The sequence below is a fragment of the Chenopodium album genome, chromosome 20, assembly GCF_948465745.1.
Source record: "Chenopodium album chromosome 20, dcCheAlbu1.1, whole genome shotgun sequence".
Taxonomy (NCBI): Eukaryota; Viridiplantae; Streptophyta; class Magnoliopsida; order Caryophyllales; family Amaranthaceae; genus Chenopodium; species Chenopodium album.
In genome coordinates, this window is record NC_137853.1 from 4,013,921 (window position 1) to 4,039,115 (window position 25,195).

Below are 25,195 nucleotides of genomic sequence, written 5' to 3' on the forward strand. Positions count from 1 at the left end.
AACACATTTCCAGTCAATGGCTAAGATAAGATGAAAGACCAATTAGCTTTCATATTAATAACAGGAAAAAAGAAAAAAAGAAAAAATATTGGACAAAATTCCACAATGCACATGATTTTTTCATTTTTTGAACCAATATTTGACAAGTGTATGTGAATCCACCATATGGTTCTTAAGGTTTAGAATCCAATTTACCTTTTTAAAAAAAAAATATGTTCATAAAAGACCAAAATAAATAATTTTAAAAATAATTTAATGAAGGGACTTAATTAAATAATTAGGAAGGACCCTGTTGATTTTTGTGGGAATTAGCCCAAGTAAAAATGGAGGTAGCAAGCCTATTAATTGCTTCAGTTAAACCATTAAAACCTTGTCTATTAATCTCTAATTCTGATTCTTGAATCCTTAATCTTGATTCTTGTATGTTCATCATTTCCCTGTGTCTTCTCTCTTCTCTTTCTTCACTTGCCTGAATTGCTTCTGATATCATTGTTGCACTCCTACTTATCGCTGTGCTTACTTCTTCAAGTGTTGTTGTTGTTGTTGTTGTTGTTGGCTTTGCTGCGGCCGCTTTGGCGGCTGCTGTATGAGTAGCAGCAGCAATGGCTTCTTCTTTTCTTGTCCTCTTGGCTGGTGATGATTCTGGATCATGTGAATGCTGGCTCGTTTCATATTCTGATGATCACCCACATTTAATGTAACATCACTATCATATGCAACATTTCTATTTGCATAATATTTCCGTATATAAAACAATTTTGGTAGTGTCATTGTAACATTGATATCACTCATAAATTGGTTTGTTCGTTTTTCGAATGTAGACAAAAAAAGCTGATTATTATCTAGGAAGTATATAATTAACTTAAAATTTGGAATAGTCCAACATTTAATACGACTATACGAGTAATTAACATTTATATTTAGATAACCAGTCAAACCAGGTAAGAAGAATTGTCCTATCGGATTAAAACCCCCACACGCCAATTCAATCTGAGTTAACGATTACGAGTAGCTTTTTAGGATCTAATGGGGAAGTATAAGGACTGAGTCCCACCTCTAGAGTGTCCCTAGTGAAAATTGAAAACTAATTTAAGGTACATTTAATTTCTAGCTATTATTAGGCCAAGTTTATATTAGTGTAATATGAAATAACAACCAAATTTAAAATAATTAAGTTAATTTCACAACTATAGTGCATTGGAAGAGTTAAATAAAATTACCTAGTGTAGGCGATGGATGATGCGGCGGTGGTTGAGGAGAGAGAAAAGCCGAGGACGGAGGAGACTGCAATAGCGGCGGCAGCCGAGGAGAAGGAAGCATAGATTGAGGCGGAGACAACTGCAATGCCGGCACTGATGACGGAGTTTGCTGCATTTCAAGAACTGGAGAAGGCAGTAAAAAATGAGCTGCACTAGTAGCAGAAGTCGGAGTCGGAGTTGGAGTCGGAGTAGAACTAGTACTAGTACTAGTCTCAACAACGTCAAACAAAGCTTGATAAATCTGAGGCAACATATTAGTAGGCAGACCCTTGTCTTTCCTTTCAACCTTATCCATACTCCAATAAGACTTACTGATACTGGTACTACTACCACTTCCCCCCTCGGGTTCGGGTTCGGTTCCGGTTCCGGTTTCAGAAAGGTTCTTTTGGTAATCTCTAACTTTCTTGTAATCTCTCATGAGATTATCCCATTTATCATTGCACTGATTTTGGCTCCTAAAACAGCCTTTTCCCCAACAATACTCTTCCACCCATTTCCACCTTAACTCTATTATTGGCTTACTAGTAGTAGTTGTAGTAGTGCTTCCACCACTAGTAGGAGTTGAAATTTGAAGTGTTTGTTTTGATCTACTAAACTTCCTTCTTTCATCATCTTTCTTCTTTGCTTCAATTAAAATCATAGTCTCTTCAACTGTCCAATTCCCTTTTCTGTACTCTCTCATTGCCATTGATCAGGAATATGATTGTGCATGCAATGTTGTTTTTTACAAGAAATATTCTCAAATCAAGAAATGAAAAAAAAAAAAAAAAATGAACAAGTTAGTGAGAGAAAGAGGATTTTAGTGAGAGAGGGAGTAATGGAGGAAAATATGGGTCTTCTGTCACAATATCTCTCTTTTTTTCTTGGGGCATATCATTATTACTATATCCGTACCTCGTTCATTGTCCCACTAAATATATATGGGTCAAATTTTAAAAACTTAAATTTTTACTAGTCATGTAAAATCTTATTATCGAATAAATTGTTTTGATATCTATTTATTACAGCCCGTCTTGTGTGTGGTCAGCCACACCGTGTGGCCACATATAAAAGAACAAAGTAATCCATATAAAACTGACCAAGTAACCCTTGTAATACTAGATGAGTAACCCCTGTAATACTAACTGAGTAATTTTATAACACTGACAAAGTAACCCCTTTAACACTGATTAAGTAACCCCTATTACGCTAACGAAGTAACCCCTGCCACACGGTGTGGCCAGCCACGTATAAAACTATGTGTATTTATTAAATTTTACAAGTAAATAAAGACGTGTTTTAGAGATAATGAAAGATTAAAGGTGTAACTTGGTAAAATAGATGGAGTATTATTATTTGTATAATTTGATAGTAGGAGTAATTTTTAATTTAGTTGTGAATTCTGATGATGTCCTTTTTAGAAGTTGATGTGGACATAATGTAGGGACAGTGTAGTTCAAAGTTCAATCAGATGCTAGTCAAAGCTGGTGGTCAAAGGTCTGTAACTACATGAAGTAATAAAAGTGACATTAATAAATGAGAGGAAACAGCCAAAATAAAAATGAGAGGAAGATCAATATGAGTGGTTAACTTCAGATTCATCTTTATGGCAAATGCTTATAAAAGACTGATCAGTTTTTATCTTGTCAGGCATTTGTAAAAAAAAAATCTACATTTTCTATAGCTTCCACCAAAGAAAAAAAAATAAATATTGCCTCTTTAAATTTCTGTGGGTCAAAAATCTATAAACCTTTTACCCCAATCGTCAATAAATAACAATAATTACAATATACTCTCTCTGTTTTTAAATACCTGCTCCACTTTCCTTTTTCGGTCCGTTTTAAATACTTGTTTCATTTCCTTATTTAGTAAGCTTTTGCAATATTTAATTTATTTCTCTCACCTAGTAGACCCAACAAATATTATATTTTATTAATATCATATTCTCTCTCCTCCAATTTCTCCACTATTTTTGCTTTTACAATTTCTTATTCTTCTACCAATCCTACTACCTCCATATTTTATTACTTTCTCCAATTTCTCCTAAAACTCCGCGCATGGAGAAATGGAGCAATTATTTAAAAATGGAGGGAGTATTTTTTAAAAAAATTTATAGAGTATCATTTTTTATTTTTTGAAAACCAATATACAGAGTATTACTCATATATACGGAGTTGTTTTAATTGGTACTAAATTTAAACACATATAAGTGGAGTTCTTAGAAGAGTTGCATTTGATAAAATTAGCCCATCTACTGAAGAGGTACTCGCATGTCCTTTGAAAATTTTCCAATTGTATAATATTAATATATTATGGGTCAAAATTAGAATCTTTGAACACCAATTCTCATTTTGCTCCATATACTTTGTAATGTATTAAAGCAATGCACAAAATATTTACACGAGATATTGTTAACTTTGTATCAATGCTTACATTTTAAATACGACTATTAGTTTTATAATTACATGTGTGCGAAATAATACAAAACTTGTAATTATTGTTGCAATATCTAAGAAAATAACTAGAGGAACTTCAAATAAATGAAGATTTGTTTAGATAAGTTTAAACAAAACACACTCACTGTTTTTATAAGTGTTACTCCCTCCGTTCCTAAATTACATTCCTCTTTCTCTCTATTATGTGAGGAATAAATGCTAGAAAGAGGAATGTAATTTAGGGACGGAGGGAGTACATTTTGTCCGTCACAATGTTTAAGGTAATTTAATTGACTTTAATATAGAGTGCAACAAGAGGTAAGTGGAGTTAATACTCTAACTGATCCGTAGTTGTTAGTCAAAAATAAAGTGTACTCGTAACATATGGAGTAGTATTTTTTTCTTTTTAACCAAACTAAGCATATGGGATTTTTTTAAAAAAAAAACAAGGTAAAAGATTATAACTACTTTGACCAAAAAAAAAAAAAAAAAAGTTTGATAGAAAGGTTAGAAGACCATTTCACCAATAACTCAATAAGCTTGAAAATGGTGAATTAAAGCAACTTTTCGATGTAAAATATGATTAATTATATGACAAAGTCCAATGTTTCACCTTAAAATCATCAAGAATCTACAAAAGCTAAAAGTTGAAATCTAAATCTACTGATTAAAGCCAGTGCTCCCTAAAAGCACGTATTAGTATTTGAGAGGAGGAGAGAGAGTTTACATTCCTCTGTTTGTAACTAGTGATAAAGTGTGTAGCTCTGAAGTGCTTCATCATCATCATAATTTTTACAAGTTTAACGTTTTTATTAGTCTTTCTAACGTTTTTAATGTGTTTAAACAGGTAAATACAGCTGCCATTGTGTTGGTTTACCAATGAGTAATACATTACAGTAATACCCAATAAACTAGAATTAATTCTTTGAGATAGGAAAACCACTAACTACTTTTGGTCTTTAGGGAGACCACTAGGATATACAAGTACGTAGTACACAACATGAACAAGCTAATTCCGCCACCATACCTCATCTTTCCCATTTGTAATGTGTTGATGTCCATATTGATACATATGTTTAACTTAAATCGATTATATCTTTAATTATCAATAAGTATAAATTATAACAATTGAAAAAAGTAATAGAATATATTTTGAGACGATCTAGCAATACATATAAGAATATGTTTTTTCTAATGTATAATTCACAATCATTGATTAAAATAGGTCAAGTATATAAATGGAGGGAGGTTTTCTTTATTCATAGTCTTGATACGAGATTCTTATGGATTGAAAAGAAAGAAAAACGATGTGTTTAGAAATATTTTCCAAAGGAACACTAAATTCCTATTTGACCCTTTACCCTAGAGGCCTAGATAGTATAGTCTCATTTGAACTGTCTTTCCCCATCTCACAGGTCCTCTCGGCCCGGGTTGATGGGCTAGGCATTTTGAGCCTGTGTGTATGTGTGGGTGTGTAGGGGGGGGGGGGGGGGGAGGGTAAAGGAATTCTCACTTCAAAGTTTCTCTAGTGGGGTTTGATTCCACAATTTCATGGTTGTGCAATACAAACTTTATTACCACTAGAAGCTTGATAATTTCACTTGTTCATATGAACATTAATATACAGTACGTACGTAGAGTAATAAAGTAAGAATTAATTCCTTCAATTTTTTTTTTTTATTTATGCCACTTTAACTTATGTGCTATAATCTTAACATACTTTAATATGTGTGAGATCTTGTTACAATTAAATGGCCTCAAAGTGTTGAAGTAACATGCATGTAATATATAAAGACATTTATGCATAAAAATAAAATAAAAAATAATATCTATTTGTATATGAAACTTATACGATAAGGTCATATGAAAAAAAAGGTTATTTATGAGAAAATGTAATAATAGTGGCAAATGTTATAACCAAATCCCATACTAGCTTCAATAATAACTTTATCCGTATGAATTATTACGATACTTTCATGGACCCTTTTCTCAAATTAAAAATGATACTTTTTTGTATTCTACAAAGTAAGAAAAGAAATAAAAGGTGTTATACATACATACGGAGTAACAATTATAGCACTTCTCTTAACGTGTGATGCCCCCACTAATAATGATTAAGAAGGTAAAATTGGTAGATAATGAGAAAAAAGAGGAGATTGCCATGCACAAAAGTAAAGCAAAATTGTAATGATATTAAGAGATCTGCATGGAAGTACTCCATAACATAATACTACTAACAACGCCATGCAACGATACTAATCATTTGATTAATTATCTTGGTATTTGTGGGCACTCCCATGCATGCAAAGATACATTACATCTTCTACTTTTAATGTGTGTTTCATGATTATTATACACTACTAATACACATGTATTATAACAACTTCGTACATGAACATGCATATCTATTTGTAATTTTATTTATTAAGCTAGATTAACGAATAGAATGCTCCCTTTGTTCTTGGTTGAGTAATATTTTACTACGTACCTTTCTCTGAGGGCTCGACGTTGCAGATCATTAGGCCTTGCTTGGCATCTTTGAGTGATATAATTTAGCAATTTTCAATAAGATCTTAACTGTTGTATAATACTATTATTATTTTTGGTGATTATTTTGTCTTTACGACTATGTATTAGATTATTAGATTCAACCTTTATTTATTTTATGGTTAGTTGAAATAAAACACCTTTCAATTTAAATCCTCAATATTGATGATATATACCCCCCTTCATCCCATATTACCATATATGTATTTATTTTATTGTGGGTTTTTAAGACGCAACTTTAATCATCTATGTCTCTAATTATAGCAGTGATTAAGAAAAATTAATTGAAAATGATTAAACAATATAATATTTCATGTGTTCATATTAAAAATGATTAAACAATATAATATTTCATGTGTTCATATTTTTTAGGCAAAATTAGCCTCAACCCCTTCAACTATTGTTTCGGTGCAACTTTAACTAGTAGTCAAAGTTTATCAAACACAAAAATCCGACATACCTAAAACATGAAACACTTTAGGATTAGTAATCATACCGTCCCTCAATTCAATCACATAGTCATGACTCATGACGGACATTACGTAATATTGTGAGCTCCTTTAACGTTTTAAGGGCGACAACTTCATTGAGAACACGTCATTTTTTTTTTGAAAGCACACATCATTGATCTTCTTGATTGCGACCTTTTCATTAGTTTTTTTTCCTTTTTGGGAGACTTAATGTCTTAATTGTTGTTACATCACCTGGAATCAGAAGGGGAGTTTCAACCACTTGAACTGTGTGTCCTATTCTACAATTGTGTTAAGGATACTAATATATGGAAATTAATCCTACTTATCATAAGTAAAAATGTTCATAAATTCACAATCCATTATGGATAATAATATTGTGAAAATTAAGGGCCTATTCACATTTACTGAATTGAGCTGAACTGAACTGATTGGAGCTGAGCTGAACTGATTGGAGCCAAACTGAACTGAGCTGAGCTAAAATTAATATATTATGAGAGATGGAAATTAGGAGTCAAACTGAACTGATTGAAACTGAACTGAATTGAACTGCTTGGAGCTGAACAGAACTGAATTGAAATTAAGTAAATGTGAACAGACCCTAAGAGTAATTAATAATTAGGAGTTGAAGCAGTAAAAAAACTGATATATTCCTGGAATCAAATTCACTTTTTTTCAGTAATTTTGTTGCTTTGTTAGGATTAGAGACTGTTTAATGTATTTAATTTTAAAATTACACAACATTCAAAATAATTTTACAAATCCAAGTAATAAGAGACTGTTCAATGTATTCATATTCTAATTTTAATTTAAAATATATATACCAAAATCTCTAATTTTGAAAAAGTAAAATGTGATAAAATACACAATATTGTAAAATGTGATAAAATACACAATATTGTCATGTACACATCAAGGCTACATAAGAAATCCAATTTAATCTAACCCAATTGACCAATCGTGCTTTAAGCATTGCTTAGTCGTCGCACATTATCATTCTTTAATTTGTTGTTTTGGTCAAACCTGATTAAAAATTACGAGGATCAAAAGAAGAAGAGTCCATCCACACCTTTAATTGACCAATCAAACTTCAGCAAAATACGATTAAAGTTTAATCACTATCAATAATATTGGGATTTCCTTTTAAATTATAATCCCCGCATATTTCTGCTAACGTATGACCACACATTAATAAATTCATAAATCAAAGCATAACACTAGACTACTTCTTGAATTTCAATACCTCTTTATTATTTTTATTTTTGCTACTAGTACATTTTAATTTTTGACAAAAAATATATAAAAACGACACTAGTACATTTCCTCCAAAAAAAAAAAAAAAAAAAAAAAACGGCTAATGATCCTTATAATTATAATGGTTTTTCCTCAAAAAAAAAAAAAAAAAAAAAAAAAAAAAAAATACTATAATGGTTATACAGCATACACACTCATTTGATACTCCGGACTATACTTTATAGCAATAGCTCCGTAAGGGATTTTGGTGTATTCATATCATTATACGTATTAAAACATCAAATTTTCATGATTTCAAATACGACACGTGTGTATAAGTAAACTGTAAGCTATTACATGAAAACGGAAGGGGTATCTATTTATTACGGAGTAGATAGCTGCTGAATCAGAATTTCGAATGGATGGTCCACAGGAGATACTAGTGAGTAGTGAGTCAGTGAGGCTTTAATATTGTGGTCAGCTACCTAATATCAGGAAATTGCTAACATGCACGAGTAAAACAAGCATAAAAATATTATTACGCACAAAAGATAACAAGGACCATACAGACCACTCAGTGACACTGGGGAGTACAAATATACGAAGTATGTGACATCTAGCTTTACGATTAATATTCAAGACATGATATCAAATCGACAAATCCTGTAACATTCTGTTATATGGTTGTTCGATCTTCCATACTCTGATGATGTAGCATTGGAGTATAGATGATTCAATCGAACTAAATAAGATCTTAAATCATTAAAAAGCACAACAAACAGAAAAGCTAAAAACAGATGTAACACTATGAACTGATCAATCAATTCATACAAGCAGACATAACATGAGTTGGGTAAACACAAAGCTGGTGAGAACAGATGCATTTCGCTTTCAGAAAGTGCCTGAACCAAGCTCAGGCTTATATATTAAACACAAGCATTACGAAACATTGTAAATCATATTGTTCTCATTGTAACATTTGTTCAGTGATAAAAGCACAATATACTATAAAGTTATCAAATGTTATGGCAAATAGAAATAATCGCAGACTGGCTTATTGCTAGGCATCTACATGACTACATCTAGTAAAATGACATCTTCATCTTAGTTTTCATCTAGCTAACTATAAAAGCGATACAGTTAAAGGGTGAGTCAGGAAACATAAACTTTGCTAGTATTATTAATTAACCTGTATTAGGTGACCAATATAGGCAAATCCACAAATGCAAGAATCCAACTGAGACTGATAATATAGTACAGTCAGTCACTTATCAATCATTGATATTTTACACTTAACAGGAAACACAGATTAAGAAAATAGAAATATATGCCTATAATAAGCATCATCCCAATATTTGTCAGTGCCAAGAATATCAAAGCAGTTATCATAGCATGAATCTGGTAATGACAAGTTGCCAATGAAAGTAAACTTTCAGAAATAGGACAAAATTTCTAAATAAACATAAAAGTAACCTTGTGCAGGGAGAAACTAACCCTTCAAAGTTTTATGTAAAATTTTCAGCTCGAGAAAATGAGGGCAACAATTGCAAGCAACGCCTATTCTTTCCATCACGAATCATAATCCTCCTCTATAATGATACCACCAACTTACTTCCAGCCTCCCTGAGAACTAAGTGGAAAAGAGCAGGTTGAACAAGTTTGACGAGTTGAGCAAATGAAGATATGGACCCTTTTGGCAAGTTAACAAACCATAAAAGGGCTGGACCTTTGTTGAACCAAATCCTCTACACATACAAGCTTCCCAGTTCCCACTTATGTTGCATAATTGGAACTGTCATCATTAAGCGTACCTCATATAGAGCCATGTGACAAGTAGATCTGTCACTCCGTCATACTGTTGCATCATCAGTAAAGTGCTATAGGAGATTGACATAAATGACATTGTCAACAAAAGGAGTGCATCGAATCATTCAAGGCATCACGGGATGAGAATGCCACCATCCAGAATGCTACTGAACACTTTGGAATTTAGGCCCTTTTGAGGGTATGGATCTGGGATTTCAAGGCATAGTTCCTGGAAAATTATAATTTTTCCTGTTTCATTGAAGACAAATGTTTAGGAATTGTAACCTCATCAGAGATAAACACAATCAGTTTCCTACCACAGCATTGATGAGCCTACTAGCTAAGCAAGCTGCTCACCCTACAAATTCAATCAACAACTTATTGTGTGAAACTTATGCACAGGTTAGTGCACACAGGATTCCCAAACATTCATCTTTTAATCATCCCTATATCTGAAAAAAATTTGAATTCAAGGATACCACCAAGATTAGCTTCTTTGAGACCATGTTACCAGATAATGCCGAGGGTCAAAAATAACTATATAACTGAAAGGCAAGGAAGATAATCAAGGAGGAACAAAATGAAATTACTCTTTGATCTCCTAATCAACAAGTACTAAGATTTCACAATCCAAGAACCATGTGCTGGGATATTCTGAAAAAAATAGCTATACCTAACAGAATCAGATGACTTCCAATTCTCTACTTAAACTGTTCAATATAACCAAATACAAAATTTGGACGTGCCAACTTTATTTTATTTTATTCAGCTCTTCAACATTACTTTGTCTATCTAGGTTTATATCTGCAAGCCCTTGGGCTTAGCTATACATGATCAAAGACTGGATTAATACAAATTTAAGTTGAATTCTTAGTTCACATTATAATATCAAAAGTGTCCTGTTCCATGAGATGCAGAGTTGAAAAGAGCACATTAAAAAAGAAGCAAAGACAACATTCTGCTTTGCCTCTTCATCTAATAAGCATTGATAAATACCGAATTTCAATAAGAGGATGTGCGAATAGTTGCACCATTGTCACAAAGGTACAGAAAAATAACATCATGCAATTGCCAAATCTTTAGTAGAGAGACAAGCAAATAGTAGGGATGATGCAACACAATTTCTAAACAAGCTCCCTGCATGAGTTACCATAAAGTTTGTAGAGACAAGGCATTAGCTGCTAGCTTATATTCAGTCAAGAATTGTGCAACAACACTTCTAGCATGACAATAGTGCAAAGAAAATAAATTAGAAAACTCCAACCATACACATGTTGAAAAATTGAAACAACCCAGCAAGAATATGAGTACAGAATACATGTCAGATCTGTCATCTCAGGACTCAGATATGGCTAGTTGGCTACCAATATTTAAAACCAGTGTCCTAAATATGCAGAATTAGCCTATAAATCACTCAGATGCATACCCATACTTCAATCAAGTAATATGGAATGTACAAAAAATAAACATAAAAACAGATGAAAGCATTATCATGCAACATGTTTGCTTGTCACTTTGTCAGTGACTAATCCATAAGGAATACTATTGGGTGGGAATGTGGGATTGTAGTCAGGTGTAAGAAGTTATAACCCCTCTATTCGCTCTATCACCATGTACAATAACAGTTCCGCACACCAATGCCATATCTAATGTTGAGCGTCCAAATTTCTGAACAAATTTTTTCTGATCTATTGTATCTGCAATTGCAGTTAGATGTGAAGCGAAAGAGTTAACGTGAGGGTTACTCAATTCATGCGATGAAGTTTGGGCATAAAATCCATTCTTGAAGGTTGCCTGTCTATTCGGTGCTGTGAAAGTCAAAATAATGATGCAACCAACTACAGAAAGTATTACACTATTCATTGAGGAACAATGTAGCAGCAGAGAAATTCATGGAAATTGAAAAAACACCTAGTTCAGTTTTTCTGACATTTCAAATTTGCCTCACTGTGTGGAAAACAATCAAATAAAGTTAAGCACAACATGCATTCCTTTCCATAACTTGCATTGTAAACTAGTAATAATACTGCTCAAGATAGGAGCACCTCAACTGCAACCTAAAATAGTAAGGTACCTCTGCACCTAACAAGGAAATATTTCAAGTCCATTCCCAATTCTCAACCCAATAAATGATAGTTAAAAAACAAGCAATTCTTATCATACTTTCCACTTTCAATCCCTATTTGTAAAATATTAGCCTCTTAGTGCTTTTTAAGTATTTTAACATCCAAACCCTCACTTTCAATGTCCACTATCCCTTCACAGGTCAAAGTGTAACCTTAATAGCACTACTAAATATCATTCCAAAGTTTCTATACTATTATTTTATACCCCTTGATTGCCAGCACTACACATCCTACACTTTTATAATAATAATCCTGATACCATGATAAATCAAAGCAATTATACCCAAAAAAAAAAAAAAGAAGCAAAAACTATGTTACTCGTACTCTAAGAAAACATCAGTAGACTTTCCAAGCTAGTTCAGACTTCAGAAGTCAACATGCTAGATAGGGGAGAATTCAACTACCAAATCATGGTGGAAATCACCAGGGAAAAAGGCATAGTATGAAGTACAAAATCCCACTGTCAATTCCATAACAAAATTTTGGGGGACAAAAAAAAAGTGTTTTGGTTTCAAGAAAAAAAATTAAAAACACTCACAACTGACCAGGAGTCAAATTACATTCTAGTGAGTAGTGACTAACTCATTTCTTTCCCATCAGCCCACACTTCTTCACATCACTCCAGCATACAATCTAATACTTTAAAATCAATCACTGAAATACAACAATAGTACATTAAAAAGTGAAGAAAGATTGATTGAATAAGATGCTTACCATGTATACTGTACAACTAGCAACATGAATACTCTGCTTTGGCAGAGATAAATCTCACAAAGTACTTGAACCAGGAGTCCAGGATTGTGCAACCTGCATGCTTTTAAGGCGCTAAGGAAGAAGTCAGATCTTACAACTTGCAAAAATCTTCTAGAAATACTAATAACCAAGACAGTATTGAAAAAGAAAGTATAATTTAGTATCATCTTCCCATCTTACTCAAATGTGCAAGTGACTCCATCACAATTGATCCTTTTAGGTGCTTGTGAATGTTATCAATGTAAGAGGAATTGATTGCTACCCCTTTCTCAACCATATAATAGGCCAGTTTTTCTACCTCTTTCACACGTTTTTCCTGACAAAGACCCACAAGTAGGGCTGAGTATATATCAGAATCAATTGTTAGTACAAAACCCTTCTTCACAACATCCTCATACAGACCAAATGCATCAATAAATCTCCCTTTTAAACACAAATCTTTCATCAAGACAGTACATGCAAACCCATCAGGCCTCACAGAACTTCCTAACATCCACCTGAAAAGCTTCTCTGCCTCCTCAAATCTTTGGATCCATATCAAGGAGATCACAAGAGAACTATAGCACTCACCTTTCGAGACTTGACCTCCAACAACTACATCATTAACAAGTTTAAATGCCTTGTCAATATACCCTTCACGACAAAGACCTTGGATTAGCACACTCATAGTAATCCTGTTAGGATGGCATTTAAAACTCTCCATACGCTCCAATATCAACAATGCCTCAATTGACTTGCCATTTTCACACAAAGTCTGGATAATTGATGTATAAGTAATGACATTCGGTGTACACTCCCCGCCTTCTTTCTCCATCTCACCCAACAACTCCAATGCTCTCTCAAAACTACCAGCTCTACAAAGCCCATCAAGGAGTGCAGAGTATGCTACCAAATTCGGAGCACACCCATGACTTTTCATAGTCTTAAACAACTGACAAGCATCCTCCAATCTCCCGGCAAAACAAAACCCCTTTAACATTGACATATAGGTGATCATATCAGGACACAAATCACATGATTCCATCTCTCTCATCAACCCCATTGCCCTATCAAGATCCCCCCTTTCACAATACAACCCAATAACCACATTATACATCGTTGAATCCGGCCGACAACCAAAATCACCCATCTTTCTCAATACCCACAAACCCTCATCAGCTCTCCTAGCTTCTCTACACAAATTAAGAACAACTTTAAACAATTTCACATTAGTTTGACACCCTTCAACCCCATAACACTCAATAATCTCTCTAATCCTACCCGGGTTTTGACGAATTTCGAGCAACTTACAAGCTAAGTTATACATATATTGAGTATGCCTATACTTAGGCTGTAAACCAGCCCATATGAAAAACCGAAGACCTAATTGGGGATGATTTAAGGAAAATCTACGCAACACCTCAGTAACACATTGAACATCTAATTGAGCATTAACATTAACAAGGGTTTTTTCAGGGTTTTGGGGGCAATTTAAGAGGTGGGTACAAAATTCTTCTGCTGTTGAAAAATTGATTCTTGTAATCAGTGAAAATGGTGGGTTTTTTAGCCTATATGCGAAGGTGTAGCGAGAAATTGATGAAATCGCCATTCTTGGAAGAATAAGATAATATTAATGAGCTAATTCAAGGAAAATAAACTCAAAAATCACCTTGGTGAGATTCTGCGAGATCAAGGGAGCAGATAAAAATCAATTAAAATGGTATGAAAATCTTACTGCCAGGAAATGTATGGAAAAAGGTAGCGGTGGTGGTGGTGGTGGCAAGTCCGCCGCAACAGCCGCGCTCGTCGGCGGTGGTTGTTGTGCCTCTTATCTTGGTATTGGGTTCAATTGTTGATGCGTAACTTGTTTATCAGATGATTGAATAGGAGGAAGGCCCAATTAATCATCATCATCCTATTAACATCAAGGGGTAAAATTGGTATGTTTCAGAAAATTGGGTAAAACAAACCGCTAACTAGGGAAATCGCTAATGGTGTTAGCCCTTAGCCCCTTAGCAATTATACATTTATACCCATGAATAATGGAACCACTAATTTTATTTTAAAGTTTGTCATTTGCTAAACATATTTTTTTAAAATTTTAGGAGCTTGTTTGTCATCGTTTTTAATTTTTAGTTTTTTTAAAAGCAAAAAAATCAGAATTAGAAAATAAGAAAAAAGTAAACAAAAAACAGAAAAGCAAAACAATGGCAAACGAAACCTAATAAGGCTTGGCTCAAGGAAGTACTAATGCAGGTTTATTATGCATTTGCAAATGCATAACAAATACTAAATTATGGAAAATCACATGAAAGTTAGAGAGAGAAAGGAAAATAGAGATGAGTAAGTGAAATCACTTTTAAGAGTGCATTTTATTCACCTGATTTTTACTTATCTGAACTTACCTGAACTTATCTGAACGTATTAAAATTTATTTTGTTGTAATTTGTACTTGGGTAACCCTTATCAGAACTGATTAAACTTTATCTGAACTTATTACACCTGAAATAAGTGAAAATAAATTAAACAGATTAGACCCTAAATGTACTCGTATAAAACAGTGGTTGTTTTTTATTATTAGGAAAGGAATTTGATGGGTTCTAAAAGTCCCTAGCCTAACCTAGCGTATTGCATTGTTAGAGAAAAAGTCCAAAAGAAATAATTTAATTTGTTTCAAACTTCCTTTTACCCCCAATTTCACTTGATAAGTTAAGCTTTTATTTCTTTACTTTTCAATCTTTTTTTTTAAATAAGGTAAGTTGATTTTTTTTTTACACGAGGGATATGCACTCGGTGCACAGTAAATCCGTCCCTGAACACAAAGTTTAGGGGTTCAAATCTCATCCACACTTCACTTTTCAAAGTGGAATATTCATGCATATTCCAACACTTCTCACTCGCAAAAGATTATTAAGTAAATTTATATTAAGGCTATAAAATTAAATAAGCTAATTAAACAAATTTTAACAAGAATATGTTCTTTATCATCTTTAAACAATAATATTCAACAAAAATAATGGTAATTTAGCAAAGATAAATAAAGTAATAGTAAGAAAAAAAATATACATTTTTGTAATAGTAAGTACAAATTAGCTTAGTAAAAATCTATAACTTTAAATTAAAAAAATACAAGGAACATTGAATCAATATTATAATTAAAGTTCAACTAATCAAGATAGTGATGGATAGCTCAAGTGGTTAGAGCTCCCTTCCGATTACAGGAGATATTGGGATCGATTCTCACCCCGCCCATGTGGCTCTTTAAACACCAAAAAGTTCAACTAATTAAAAATAATAAAATTTCAGTTAAAATATATTCATTGTAAAAAAATAATTTAAATATAGTGATAAATGAAGATAACATGGCCAATGTTTGGATAAATTATCATTTAACTCTCTGAATTTCATTGTATGCCTTATATATATTTAGAGTACGGTTTTTTTTTTTTTTTTTTTTTTTTGGAAACAAATCAATTCATTAATAAAAATCCATCCGACATCTACAAATGAAAATCTAAATTAACAAATACATAAAATTGAATCAAATTAGGGTTTCCTTCATCAAAGCTACGATCGTTGAAAAGATCTTGCACTGTGGTACATCTCTCGCACAAATCGCTGGAATATACAGCCTTTTCGGAGAGACAGTCTAACGATTTGTTGTAGCCGTAAGGATGATTCTCATCTGATTCGCCTGAACGCATTTGAAAACTTGACAACCGTTATACATTTGATTAACTTAAATTTTTAATAAGAAATGGAAAAAAAAAACAAAAAACAAAAAACAGTTATACATTTTCCGAAACAAAAAAAACTGAACTTTGCCGCCATTAATGCATATACTTGCAATTTCTAAGTTTAAAGAAATCTCCCATCTCCATTAAAAATCAACATTTAATTATAGTTTATTGACGATAAACGCAATATATATTACAAGGTCCATAGATTTAGCATCAAATTTATCAAACAATGAATCAGCCACCATAAAAGAAAACCAGAAAAATCGAGGAATAAGGCTTTGTTTGGTTCAGTATTAGTAAAGGAAAGAAAGGGAAAGGAAGGGAAGGGAAGGGAAGGGAAAAGAAAGGAAGAGAAGAGAAAGGAAAGAAACTATATCATCCAATGTTTGGTTTGATATTAGTAAAAGAAGGGAATTGAGAGGAACCTATTGTTTGGTATGACATTAGTAAAGGAAGGAAAGGGAAGGGAAAACTAATTTTGAGTTTAATAGATTTAATTTCTTTCTTTCCTCCCAAATTCCTCCAATTTCGAGAGGAAAGGAAAGGAAAGATTTTGTGAAGGGAGCTTTCCTTCCATTTCCCTTCATTTTCTATTATATCCCATATAATATTTAAAACCAAACATAGGAATCTGTATTTTTCCCTTCCTTTCTTTTCTTTTCCTCCCAATTCCTCCCAACCAAAAAGGGCCTAAGGAAGATGATGAAAAATTGTGAGATTAATCTCTAATTTTCAAGAAAACAATCAATTGGCATTAAAGATAAAAAAATACGGGGTATTAATCATCAATAAGATAAATTAGAAATTTCATCCTTAGACCAAATTTTGAAGTATTTTAAAATCTGAATTATTTTTATCTATTTTTTTTGGATAAGATGTATTTTAAAGTAACTAAATGGATGGATATGATGAATTTAATTAATTGGAGGGTTGTGATTCACTTAGTTACAATGGCCACAATTTTATTGTAGCCATTTGAAAACTGTCCGTTAAAATGGGACACTTAAAAAGTACAGAGTAGAAAAAGTATTAAAAGCATCACGCATTAGTTTATATTCATTCTTTAAAAAAAAAAAAACCTTTTAGAAGAATTTTTTTTTTAATAACCCTTATACTACACATCAACCTTCACAATTTATTTATGGTGTTCGTTGTAGGTTAGACACTCTGATAGAGAAGGGGAAGGGCCGAAGGTTAAGGGATCCCCACCCTTAGATCGCCAGTAATAGATTACACTTCTTCTTAGTAGGGATTGAGTCCCGTGCAATTTTTTTCCACTAGAACAAACTTAATAATGTACTACCATAATTGACAAAGTTTTAATGTATTTTTTTTTTTACTTATTTGACAAAATTTTCAAAATATCTAAATTACTTTAATTTTTATTTGGTCTTGTAAATGATCTGATTGGTGAATATTTATAGATCATTATTATTTCATTATTTATTTTATCTTATTATTAATTTATTATCTTTTGATGAAAACTATAAAATTAAAAATTAGTTTTTTTAATTTATTAATTATTTTTATTTTATTTTTATTATTCATGCATGGAATATTATTGCAAGTAGCCAAGTACCATATATGTAAATTATATGCAGGCAATGCAGCCTTTCTCATCTCTAGAAGAATACAGATTTGAGTACGTAGTATTTTTGGATCATTTTACAATAGTCTTTTGAAAAATGACTACCTTATTATTTTAGTGATATACAATATGATTAATATATTTTTTCACCTTATAAAATGATCACAATTAGTCTTAATATATCTACAATGTAAATATATTTTTTGAAATTTTCAATCCAACATAAAATTAAGTTACATCATCAATTAGATTAAGAAAACCACAATTGCTTCAAAAATCCAAGTTAATTATACACACTAACTTGATAATAAAGTATAGCTAAAAGCCTAAAACACTAATAGTGAGCTTACCACTGAACATATACAAATTCAGGGCAGTTATTCAAAATCACTAATCACTATATCCAACTGACCAATTCTAATATCAATTTCAAAAAATCAGAAATGCAATTATCCAAACTAATCAATTCCAAAAAAAAATCAGAAACCCTAAGCTCTAACCCCCCCCCCCCCCCCTAATTTCATAGATTAATTATGAAATCATCAATTTTACTAGCCCATTGTCAATTTATAATATCAATTTCAAAGAGAAAAAAAAAATATAAAATTCAATATCACAATTCTTAAACTAAAAAAAAAAATCAGAAACCCTAACTCCCTAATTTGACAAATTTACTAACAAATCAACAATTTCAAAGAACATAACACCAATTGACTATATTAAATAACATAAACAACTCAATTAAGCACAAAATCAATCTAATAAGTCAACAATTAGTGTATAATACGAAATTTAAAACTTGAAAATCAATTAAATTACCTAGAGCTAGAAGGGTGTAGGAGTGGAATGCGGCTGTGCAGACGTGCGGTGGGCCACTGGGCTGAGGGCGGTGGTTGAAAGGTGCAGCGGCAACGGCGTGGGCGTATGACTATTTTTGTGTGACCGTGACTTGAATTTGACGATGAGAGAGAAAGTAATGCTGTAATATCACTGTTTTGTTTTTTTTTCCCCTTTAAAATATTTTTTTTTTTGCTAGGTCACGTGACCCACCGTGACCAAGGGTGGGTCCGCCACCGTGTGTGACTAGCAACCATGCTCATGGAGTTCTAGCAAGTCTAGTTTCAAGGGTCGTCGTCCAAGAAGTTGAATTATTGACGTAACACATAAATGAGTTTTAAAAATATTGAGAGTTTATTTTATTTAAAATATACATATATATATAATTTGAGTGTCCTTAAACTTTACTAATTGAAATTTCAAGGCCATCCCTAGGTAATGGATGTGAAAGATACTTGACCTTTGCATCAGGATTAAGCAATTCCCACCTGCAAAAGAATCAAATTCAATTAATAAAGATACAATGTGTTTCATTAATATTAACAATTCAATGAGATATCTTTCAAAAAAAAAAAAAACAATTCAATGAGATATAAGTATATAATTCCATTGATTATGCTCTAATTTGGTTTAAATTTGATATGAAAGCAACAGTAAGGTTAACTAAAGATGCATTACTTGTATCCAATGGACAAATGATGGAGAAATAGGGCTAGAGAAACTCGAACAAGCGCACTTCCGGCACACGATCTTGAACCACCCCCAAAGGGATGGTATGTTCCTTGCTTTGGGCGGGCCTGCAAAATGAAGTTTTTTGTAGTATACATAGTTTAAGGAAGGAAAAGTCAAAAACCACCTTTATTTTAAAATTGAACTTTTGTCAAAAACCAACTTTTTTTCTTCTTTGTGTGTAAAAAAGCACCTCAATCTTAATTTTTTTTTATTATTATAAACCCTATTTTAAAATTAAATTTTACTAAGAATATAATAATAACTATTGAGCAAATAATGTAAATTACTTAAGTATTAGTAGTTCTATTAATAAGCTGATTAAGTGATTAGTTGTGATAAACAACAATGCTTACATTATCCCATCTATCTGGATTAAAGGACATAGGATCTTCAAAATTTGTTGGATCATTGTGAAGACTCCTTAGCCATACAAGAACACTCCAACCTTTAGGTATTAAGTAACCTGCAAAATGAGTCGTACATGTGTTAAAATGAAATAATTGTTTTAATTTCATAAGATATAATTGTATAAATTAATTTGGGAATAAATGTAACCTTTAAATACAATGTCATCAGTGGCTTTCCTGAAAACAAAGGAAGAGAGGTTTGCCATCCTAATTGTTTCTTCCGCAACCTGCAAAAAGAAGCTAGCCATTTATAGGGAGCGTCCGTTTTTATTGTACTTCATTTAGGTTGTCAAGATAAAATTAAAATTTTACGGAGTACTTCATTTGTTAAGGAGTACGGAGTAGTATTCTATTTGCAGGACACGTATAAAAGTGAGTGTGTATATACATAATATATTAATAGGCTTATAATATTTCACTTCAAAAGATACGTACGTTGTATTGATTTTTGCTAATTAAAATTATGTTTTGCTATTCAATTTTGAATTATTTAAATATCGAATTTAATTCACTCTATATGCACTACACTATTACTTATTATTATGAAAGAATTTTTTATTTTTGAAAGTTATATACTTAAATATAATGAAAGATGATATACCTTATTTGTGTACTTGAGCTTCGAAATATCTTCGTATGTGATGTTCTCGTTGTTGTTCTTTTTAAACATAGCCTTGTTCTCCTCCTATACATTTGAATTTCATTAATTATTAAGTAATCCAATGAACAACATAAAATAGTCTTTCAAGAATAGAAATTCCAAAAAAAATTAGGGTTATATTAGACGATTTACCTTCAGATTTTATATGTTAGTAGTATGATAAAGATAACATTAACATTTTAATTTCTTTAAAGAGTCCATACTTGTATGATGAGCTTAATAATTAAACTATCTTTTGTTTTTTCCTTTGTACTTGCATTATTATCATCACATGTTTCAAAGAAAATTAAAGATCACTTGACTTTCTAGCTACTTACTTTGTTTTTGTACTCCTTAAGACTGTGACGTTTTTTTTATTATTTTTTTATTTTATATTTTTAAACCATATGCCTAGATATTTAAAAAAAAAAATTGAGTGAAGAAAATTAAGTTAATTACCCGAAGCTTGAGTAGAACATTCGGGTTATTGGCTAAAAATTGCAGAGACCATGTAATAGCATAAGCAATGGAAATATGACCAACGAGAATAGTGCTCACGACATTATCTAACACCTCTTCGTCACTTAAATGCCTTTGTTCTTCATTCTTCATTTGCATTAAACCATCCATTAGATCGTTTATTGTACTCTCTCCCGAAACACTATCATTATTCTTCTGCTTCCTTTTCTCTAGCTCCTCCTTCAGCTTCTTTGTAATCTTCTTTCGACACTAGAACGAATATATGCATGCTTAATTAGTTAATTGACCATGTACCCTTCTTGTTACGCGTTAGCGTAGCTAGACATTAATTCATATTATTACAATACTACATAAAGGAAATCCACGTTTATCTTCTTTTTAAACAAATTTTGTTTATAAAGTGGTAAAAGCATAAATAGATCAACAATTTGTCTAGTCATCATGACATTTTTGTAATAAATAAAAAAAAAAAACTGTACAATCATGATATTTTGATAAATAAATCAATAATTGTGACTTGTAAGACTCATATATGACAAAAAGTTGTTGATTTATTTACATTTTTGTCATTTAATAAACACATTTTGTATATCAAGAAGATAAACTTCTATTTTCTCAACTACATCCTCTCAAATTATTATGTCATATCTCTTACTTCGTATGTCATACGTCATATATATATGTCATGCATGATGTCTAGACGAATTGAAAATGAGGGCGACGTGCATATACCTTGAGGGCATGATGGTAAGCTGTTCCGGGAAGGTTCAATGGTTGAGCTCGAAAGCCATAAATTATGCCCTGGAATAGCTTCTCAATAGCATCTATATGAGAGCTACCAAATTCAAGATGAGCGATATATCTCATAGTGTAATCAAGCGTTACCTATTTATTAGTCATACAAAGATATGATTATTATTACTTGTATTATTTGGTGTATGTAATACGAGTATCTAAATATGCATATACAAAGATTTGATTATTATTACTTGATTATTTTACCTTTTTCACTTGATAAAATGCATTAAATTTAGGCATTTGGGACCATAATTGAAGGGCAGCAACAATGGTAGGCTGAATTTGGAGCACAATCTTCGAAAGAGAATCAGGTTGATTGATAGTTTTGACAATAACACTCTTGATGAAATTATGTCGTTGGCCCTCATTAAGCGTGATTACAGAACTAGCTCCTAAAACTTGGGTAGTTGGCCATTCTTGTGTAAATTTATCGCTTGAATTGAGTACAAATTTGCACACAGACGGCGAGCATGCTATGATGCTTGGAGACCCATACAGATGACTTCTATATATTCCCTCGGTATATCCATACCTGTCCATAAAAATTTACAATTTGTTACTGAGAATTTTAGGTAAATCGACTTATCTGTCTCTAGAGTCGGTATAATAGAATAATAAAATACAAGCATTAGCAGAATAATAAAATACAAACATCATATACAAGCATATATGTATAATCAAAACATAAGGTACTTAAAATTATGTCAAATCTCATTCAGGAGTATATATCAAAACTCGTGCTACATACATACTTACTTGTGTCTCTTAAAGGTGATAAAATCATCAGGGCGGCTAACGATATTAAAGAGCCATAGAAGCGAGAGGGTCTCCCCTAACAAAGGGAAACCCAGATGACCGAGAGGCATTTTGGCATTGGATGCAGAGCACCTTGCCTTGAGTGGTCTAACGTACCATATCTCATTCCACCACCATGATAACCACCCTATCATTGATAATATTAACACTGCATATACAATACATATTATCATGCTATTTGTTTATTTGTTGATTGATTATCTTATTCGTACTATTATAGACCTACAGAAAAGAAGGATAGATCTAGTACATATAATTTAGCATGCATGTTAATAAAATAACACGTTACATAACAATCAATGTGTATATTATGTATATATAAATGCCAAAAGTTGTACTATGTAGATATTTTTGATGCCACAAAAGTAGTCGTACTATGTAGATACTAAATTGACCACAAAACTCAATTCCTTTAGTTCTTGAACCATGCTAAATATCTTACGAATGATTTTTTTTGTTTATTTTTTGTAAGCCGGTAGGATGAATCTTTCTATCGGATCAAAACCTTTCACAAGTAGTCAATGTAATCGAGTTTGCATGCAGCCTAGACACTTTAAGAGTAGGGGGGAAGAATAAGTGAAATTGCTAACCTCAAAGTGTCTCTATTGAAGATTAAGCCCCCAATATCAAGATTAAAAGACTTTAATTATCCCTACTGATTAGGCCAAACTTTACTTGATAATGTCTTACGAATGATAAGTAGTCACAATGCAAGTTTGTATAAGGGATAATGTTGGGATTGGCACGTTTATTAAGTGGTGAGTAATTGAGCTACGCGTTAAGATAAGGGCGTAAGGCACTGTTTCTAGTGGTTGGTTTAATTTATTTCTCAACCAATTTAGATTTTTTTTTTTTTTTTTTTTTTTTTTTTAAAAAAAAAAAACAACGATGAGGGGTCCTTACTCCTTAGTCCTTACGTAATACGTATTGCTTACAAAGTTGCAAGGTTTTTGGCACATGTCACCCTTTGTTAAATTTCGAGACAATATAAAATGGGTCTGAGCAACCCAAACAAGGAGGAGGAGAGTTAGGTCCACAAACAAGGTTTTGGAGCTTTCATACTAAAACCAATTGGCAATAGTAGAAGTTACTCATCTACCTTATAAAGTGGAACCACCTCTTCTCTTTCTCCAATGTGGGACACTCACAAGTGATACACATTGGGTTCCAACACTCCCCCTCACTTGTGAGTGTCCTTAGAATTATAGCACACCAGAAGGTACAATATAAATCCTCTTTGGGAATGAACATCCAATAGAGGCCTCTTAACCAGTGCCTTAACAAATATCCAATTATAAACGGCTCAACAAACCTGGGCTCTGATACCATGTTAAATTTCGAGACAATATAAAATGGGCTTGGGCAACCCAAACAAGGAGGAGGAGAGTTAGGTCCACAAACAAGGCTTTAAAGCTTCCGTACTAAAACCAATTGGCAATAGTAAAAGTTACTCCTCTACCTTATAAAGTGGAACCACTTCTCCTCTTTCTCCAATGTGGGACACTCACAAGTGATACACATTGGGTTCCAACACTCTTTTAACTGCAATTTTAACAAGTGCCTCGAGGCACTTAGCTTGGAGCCTTGGAGGAGATTAGGAGAATTCATATTGGAGGGGATTAGGAGAATTCAAAAAAAAATCTATTAACAATTAAGGATTTTTAAATTTTACCACAAAAAAAAAAAAAAAAAAAAAATCACAAAATTGTTTTTTACTATTAAAATTTCTAAAATTTTATTTTACCACCCAAAAAAAAATTAAAAATTGTTTTTTACCATCTGCTGTTAAAAATCTAACGGAATTTTTTAAATTATTCGATTTTCGTGTCAAACAAATGATCTTTAGAGGTTTTGGAGGGAATTTTGGTCCTTTGGAATCAATTTGAGGTCAGAATTGAGAAAAAAAAAAGATCGAAAATGCTACATTTTGCGTGTTTAAAAACACCTCAATTTGCGTGAAACACACAAAATGAGGCATTTTCGATCATTTTTTTGTCAATTCTGACCTCAAATTGTACCCAAAGGCCAAATTGCCCCCCTAATCGTATGAAAAATATGTTTTAGGAACGAAAATCGAAGAATTTTATTAAACCGTAATTTAACGGTTTTCTTGATGGTAGGTGGTAAAAAACATTTTTTAGAATTTTTTTGGTGGTAAAATAAAACTTTTAAAATTTTTGGTAGTAAAAAACAATTTTGTGATTTTTTTTTTTGTTTTTTTTGGGGGGTTAATGTCAAAAAATCCAACAATTAATTACATATTTTTCATAAGTAATTTTGTCTCTTATGTTTGTTATACTACTACCGTCCTGTTCTCTTCGGCTTAATTTCAGTTCAATTCAGCTAGTTAGTTCAATTCAGTTCCTAATTTGCTTCTTTTATAAACAATCCAGTTCAATTCAGCTCCAATCAGCTCATTTCGGTAAATCAGAACAGGCACTACCTATTCGTATTTCATTTTACTTCTACCGGTTTAATTACAATCTAATAGAAGTATTAAAATAACACAATCATATTCTAAGCTGATAGTGCAAGTCTCTTTATTGATTGATTTTATGCTCTATGTTACT

General features: G+C 32.2%; 3 protein-coding genes across 4 annotated transcripts; all 3 read right to left on the bottom strand.

Annotated features, from left to right (window-relative positions):
* Positions 1-277: 277 nt before the first annotated feature.
* On the bottom strand, positions 278-2,145 carry LOC145599215 (uncharacterized). The gene is made up of 2 exons (XM_081655618.1): positions 1,221-2,145; positions 278-675 (listed from the first exon to the last, which is right to left on the bottom strand). The coding sequence occupies exons 1-2, from the start codon at positions 1,945-1,947 to the stop codon at positions 278-280; spliced, it is 1,125 nt and encodes a 374-aa protein (XP_081511744.1). The 5' UTR covers positions 1,948-2,145.
* A 7,019-nt stretch (positions 2,146-9,164) lies between these two features.
* LOC145598430 (pentatricopeptide repeat-containing protein At5g47360-like) lies at positions 9,165-14,448 on the bottom strand. 2 transcript variants are annotated; one of them, XM_081654781.1, is made up of 3 exons: positions 12,789-14,448; positions 12,570-12,680; positions 9,165-9,978 (listed from the first exon to the last, which is right to left on the bottom strand). In XM_081654781.1, exons 1-2 carry the CDS (start codon positions 14,194-14,196, stop codon positions 12,673-12,675), a joined length of 1,416 nt encoding a protein of 471 aa, XP_081510907.1. In that variant the 5' UTR covers positions 14,197-14,448; the 3' UTR covers positions 9,165-9,978; positions 12,570-12,672. The 2 variants fall into 2 exon arrangements, with proteins under 2 accessions (XP_081510907.1, XP_081510906.1); XM_081654780.1 differs by having other exon boundaries at positions 12,570-14,448.
* Positions 14,449-18,424: 3,976 nt separating this feature from the next.
* Positions 18,425-22,759, bottom strand: LOC145599216 (7,8-epoxymelianol synthase CYP88A154-like). Its single transcript, XM_081655619.1, has 9 exons — positions 22,566-22,759; positions 22,014-22,341; positions 21,744-21,896; positions 20,991-21,260; positions 20,493-20,576; positions 20,040-20,118; positions 19,838-19,947; positions 19,431-19,549; positions 18,425-19,240 (listed from the first exon to the last, which is right to left on the bottom strand). The coding sequence occupies exons 1-9, from the start codon at positions 22,757-22,759 to the stop codon at positions 19,150-19,152; spliced, it is 1,428 nt and encodes a 475-aa protein (XP_081511745.1). The 3' UTR covers positions 18,425-19,149.
* Between the last annotated feature and the right edge of the window lie 2,436 nt (positions 22,760-25,195).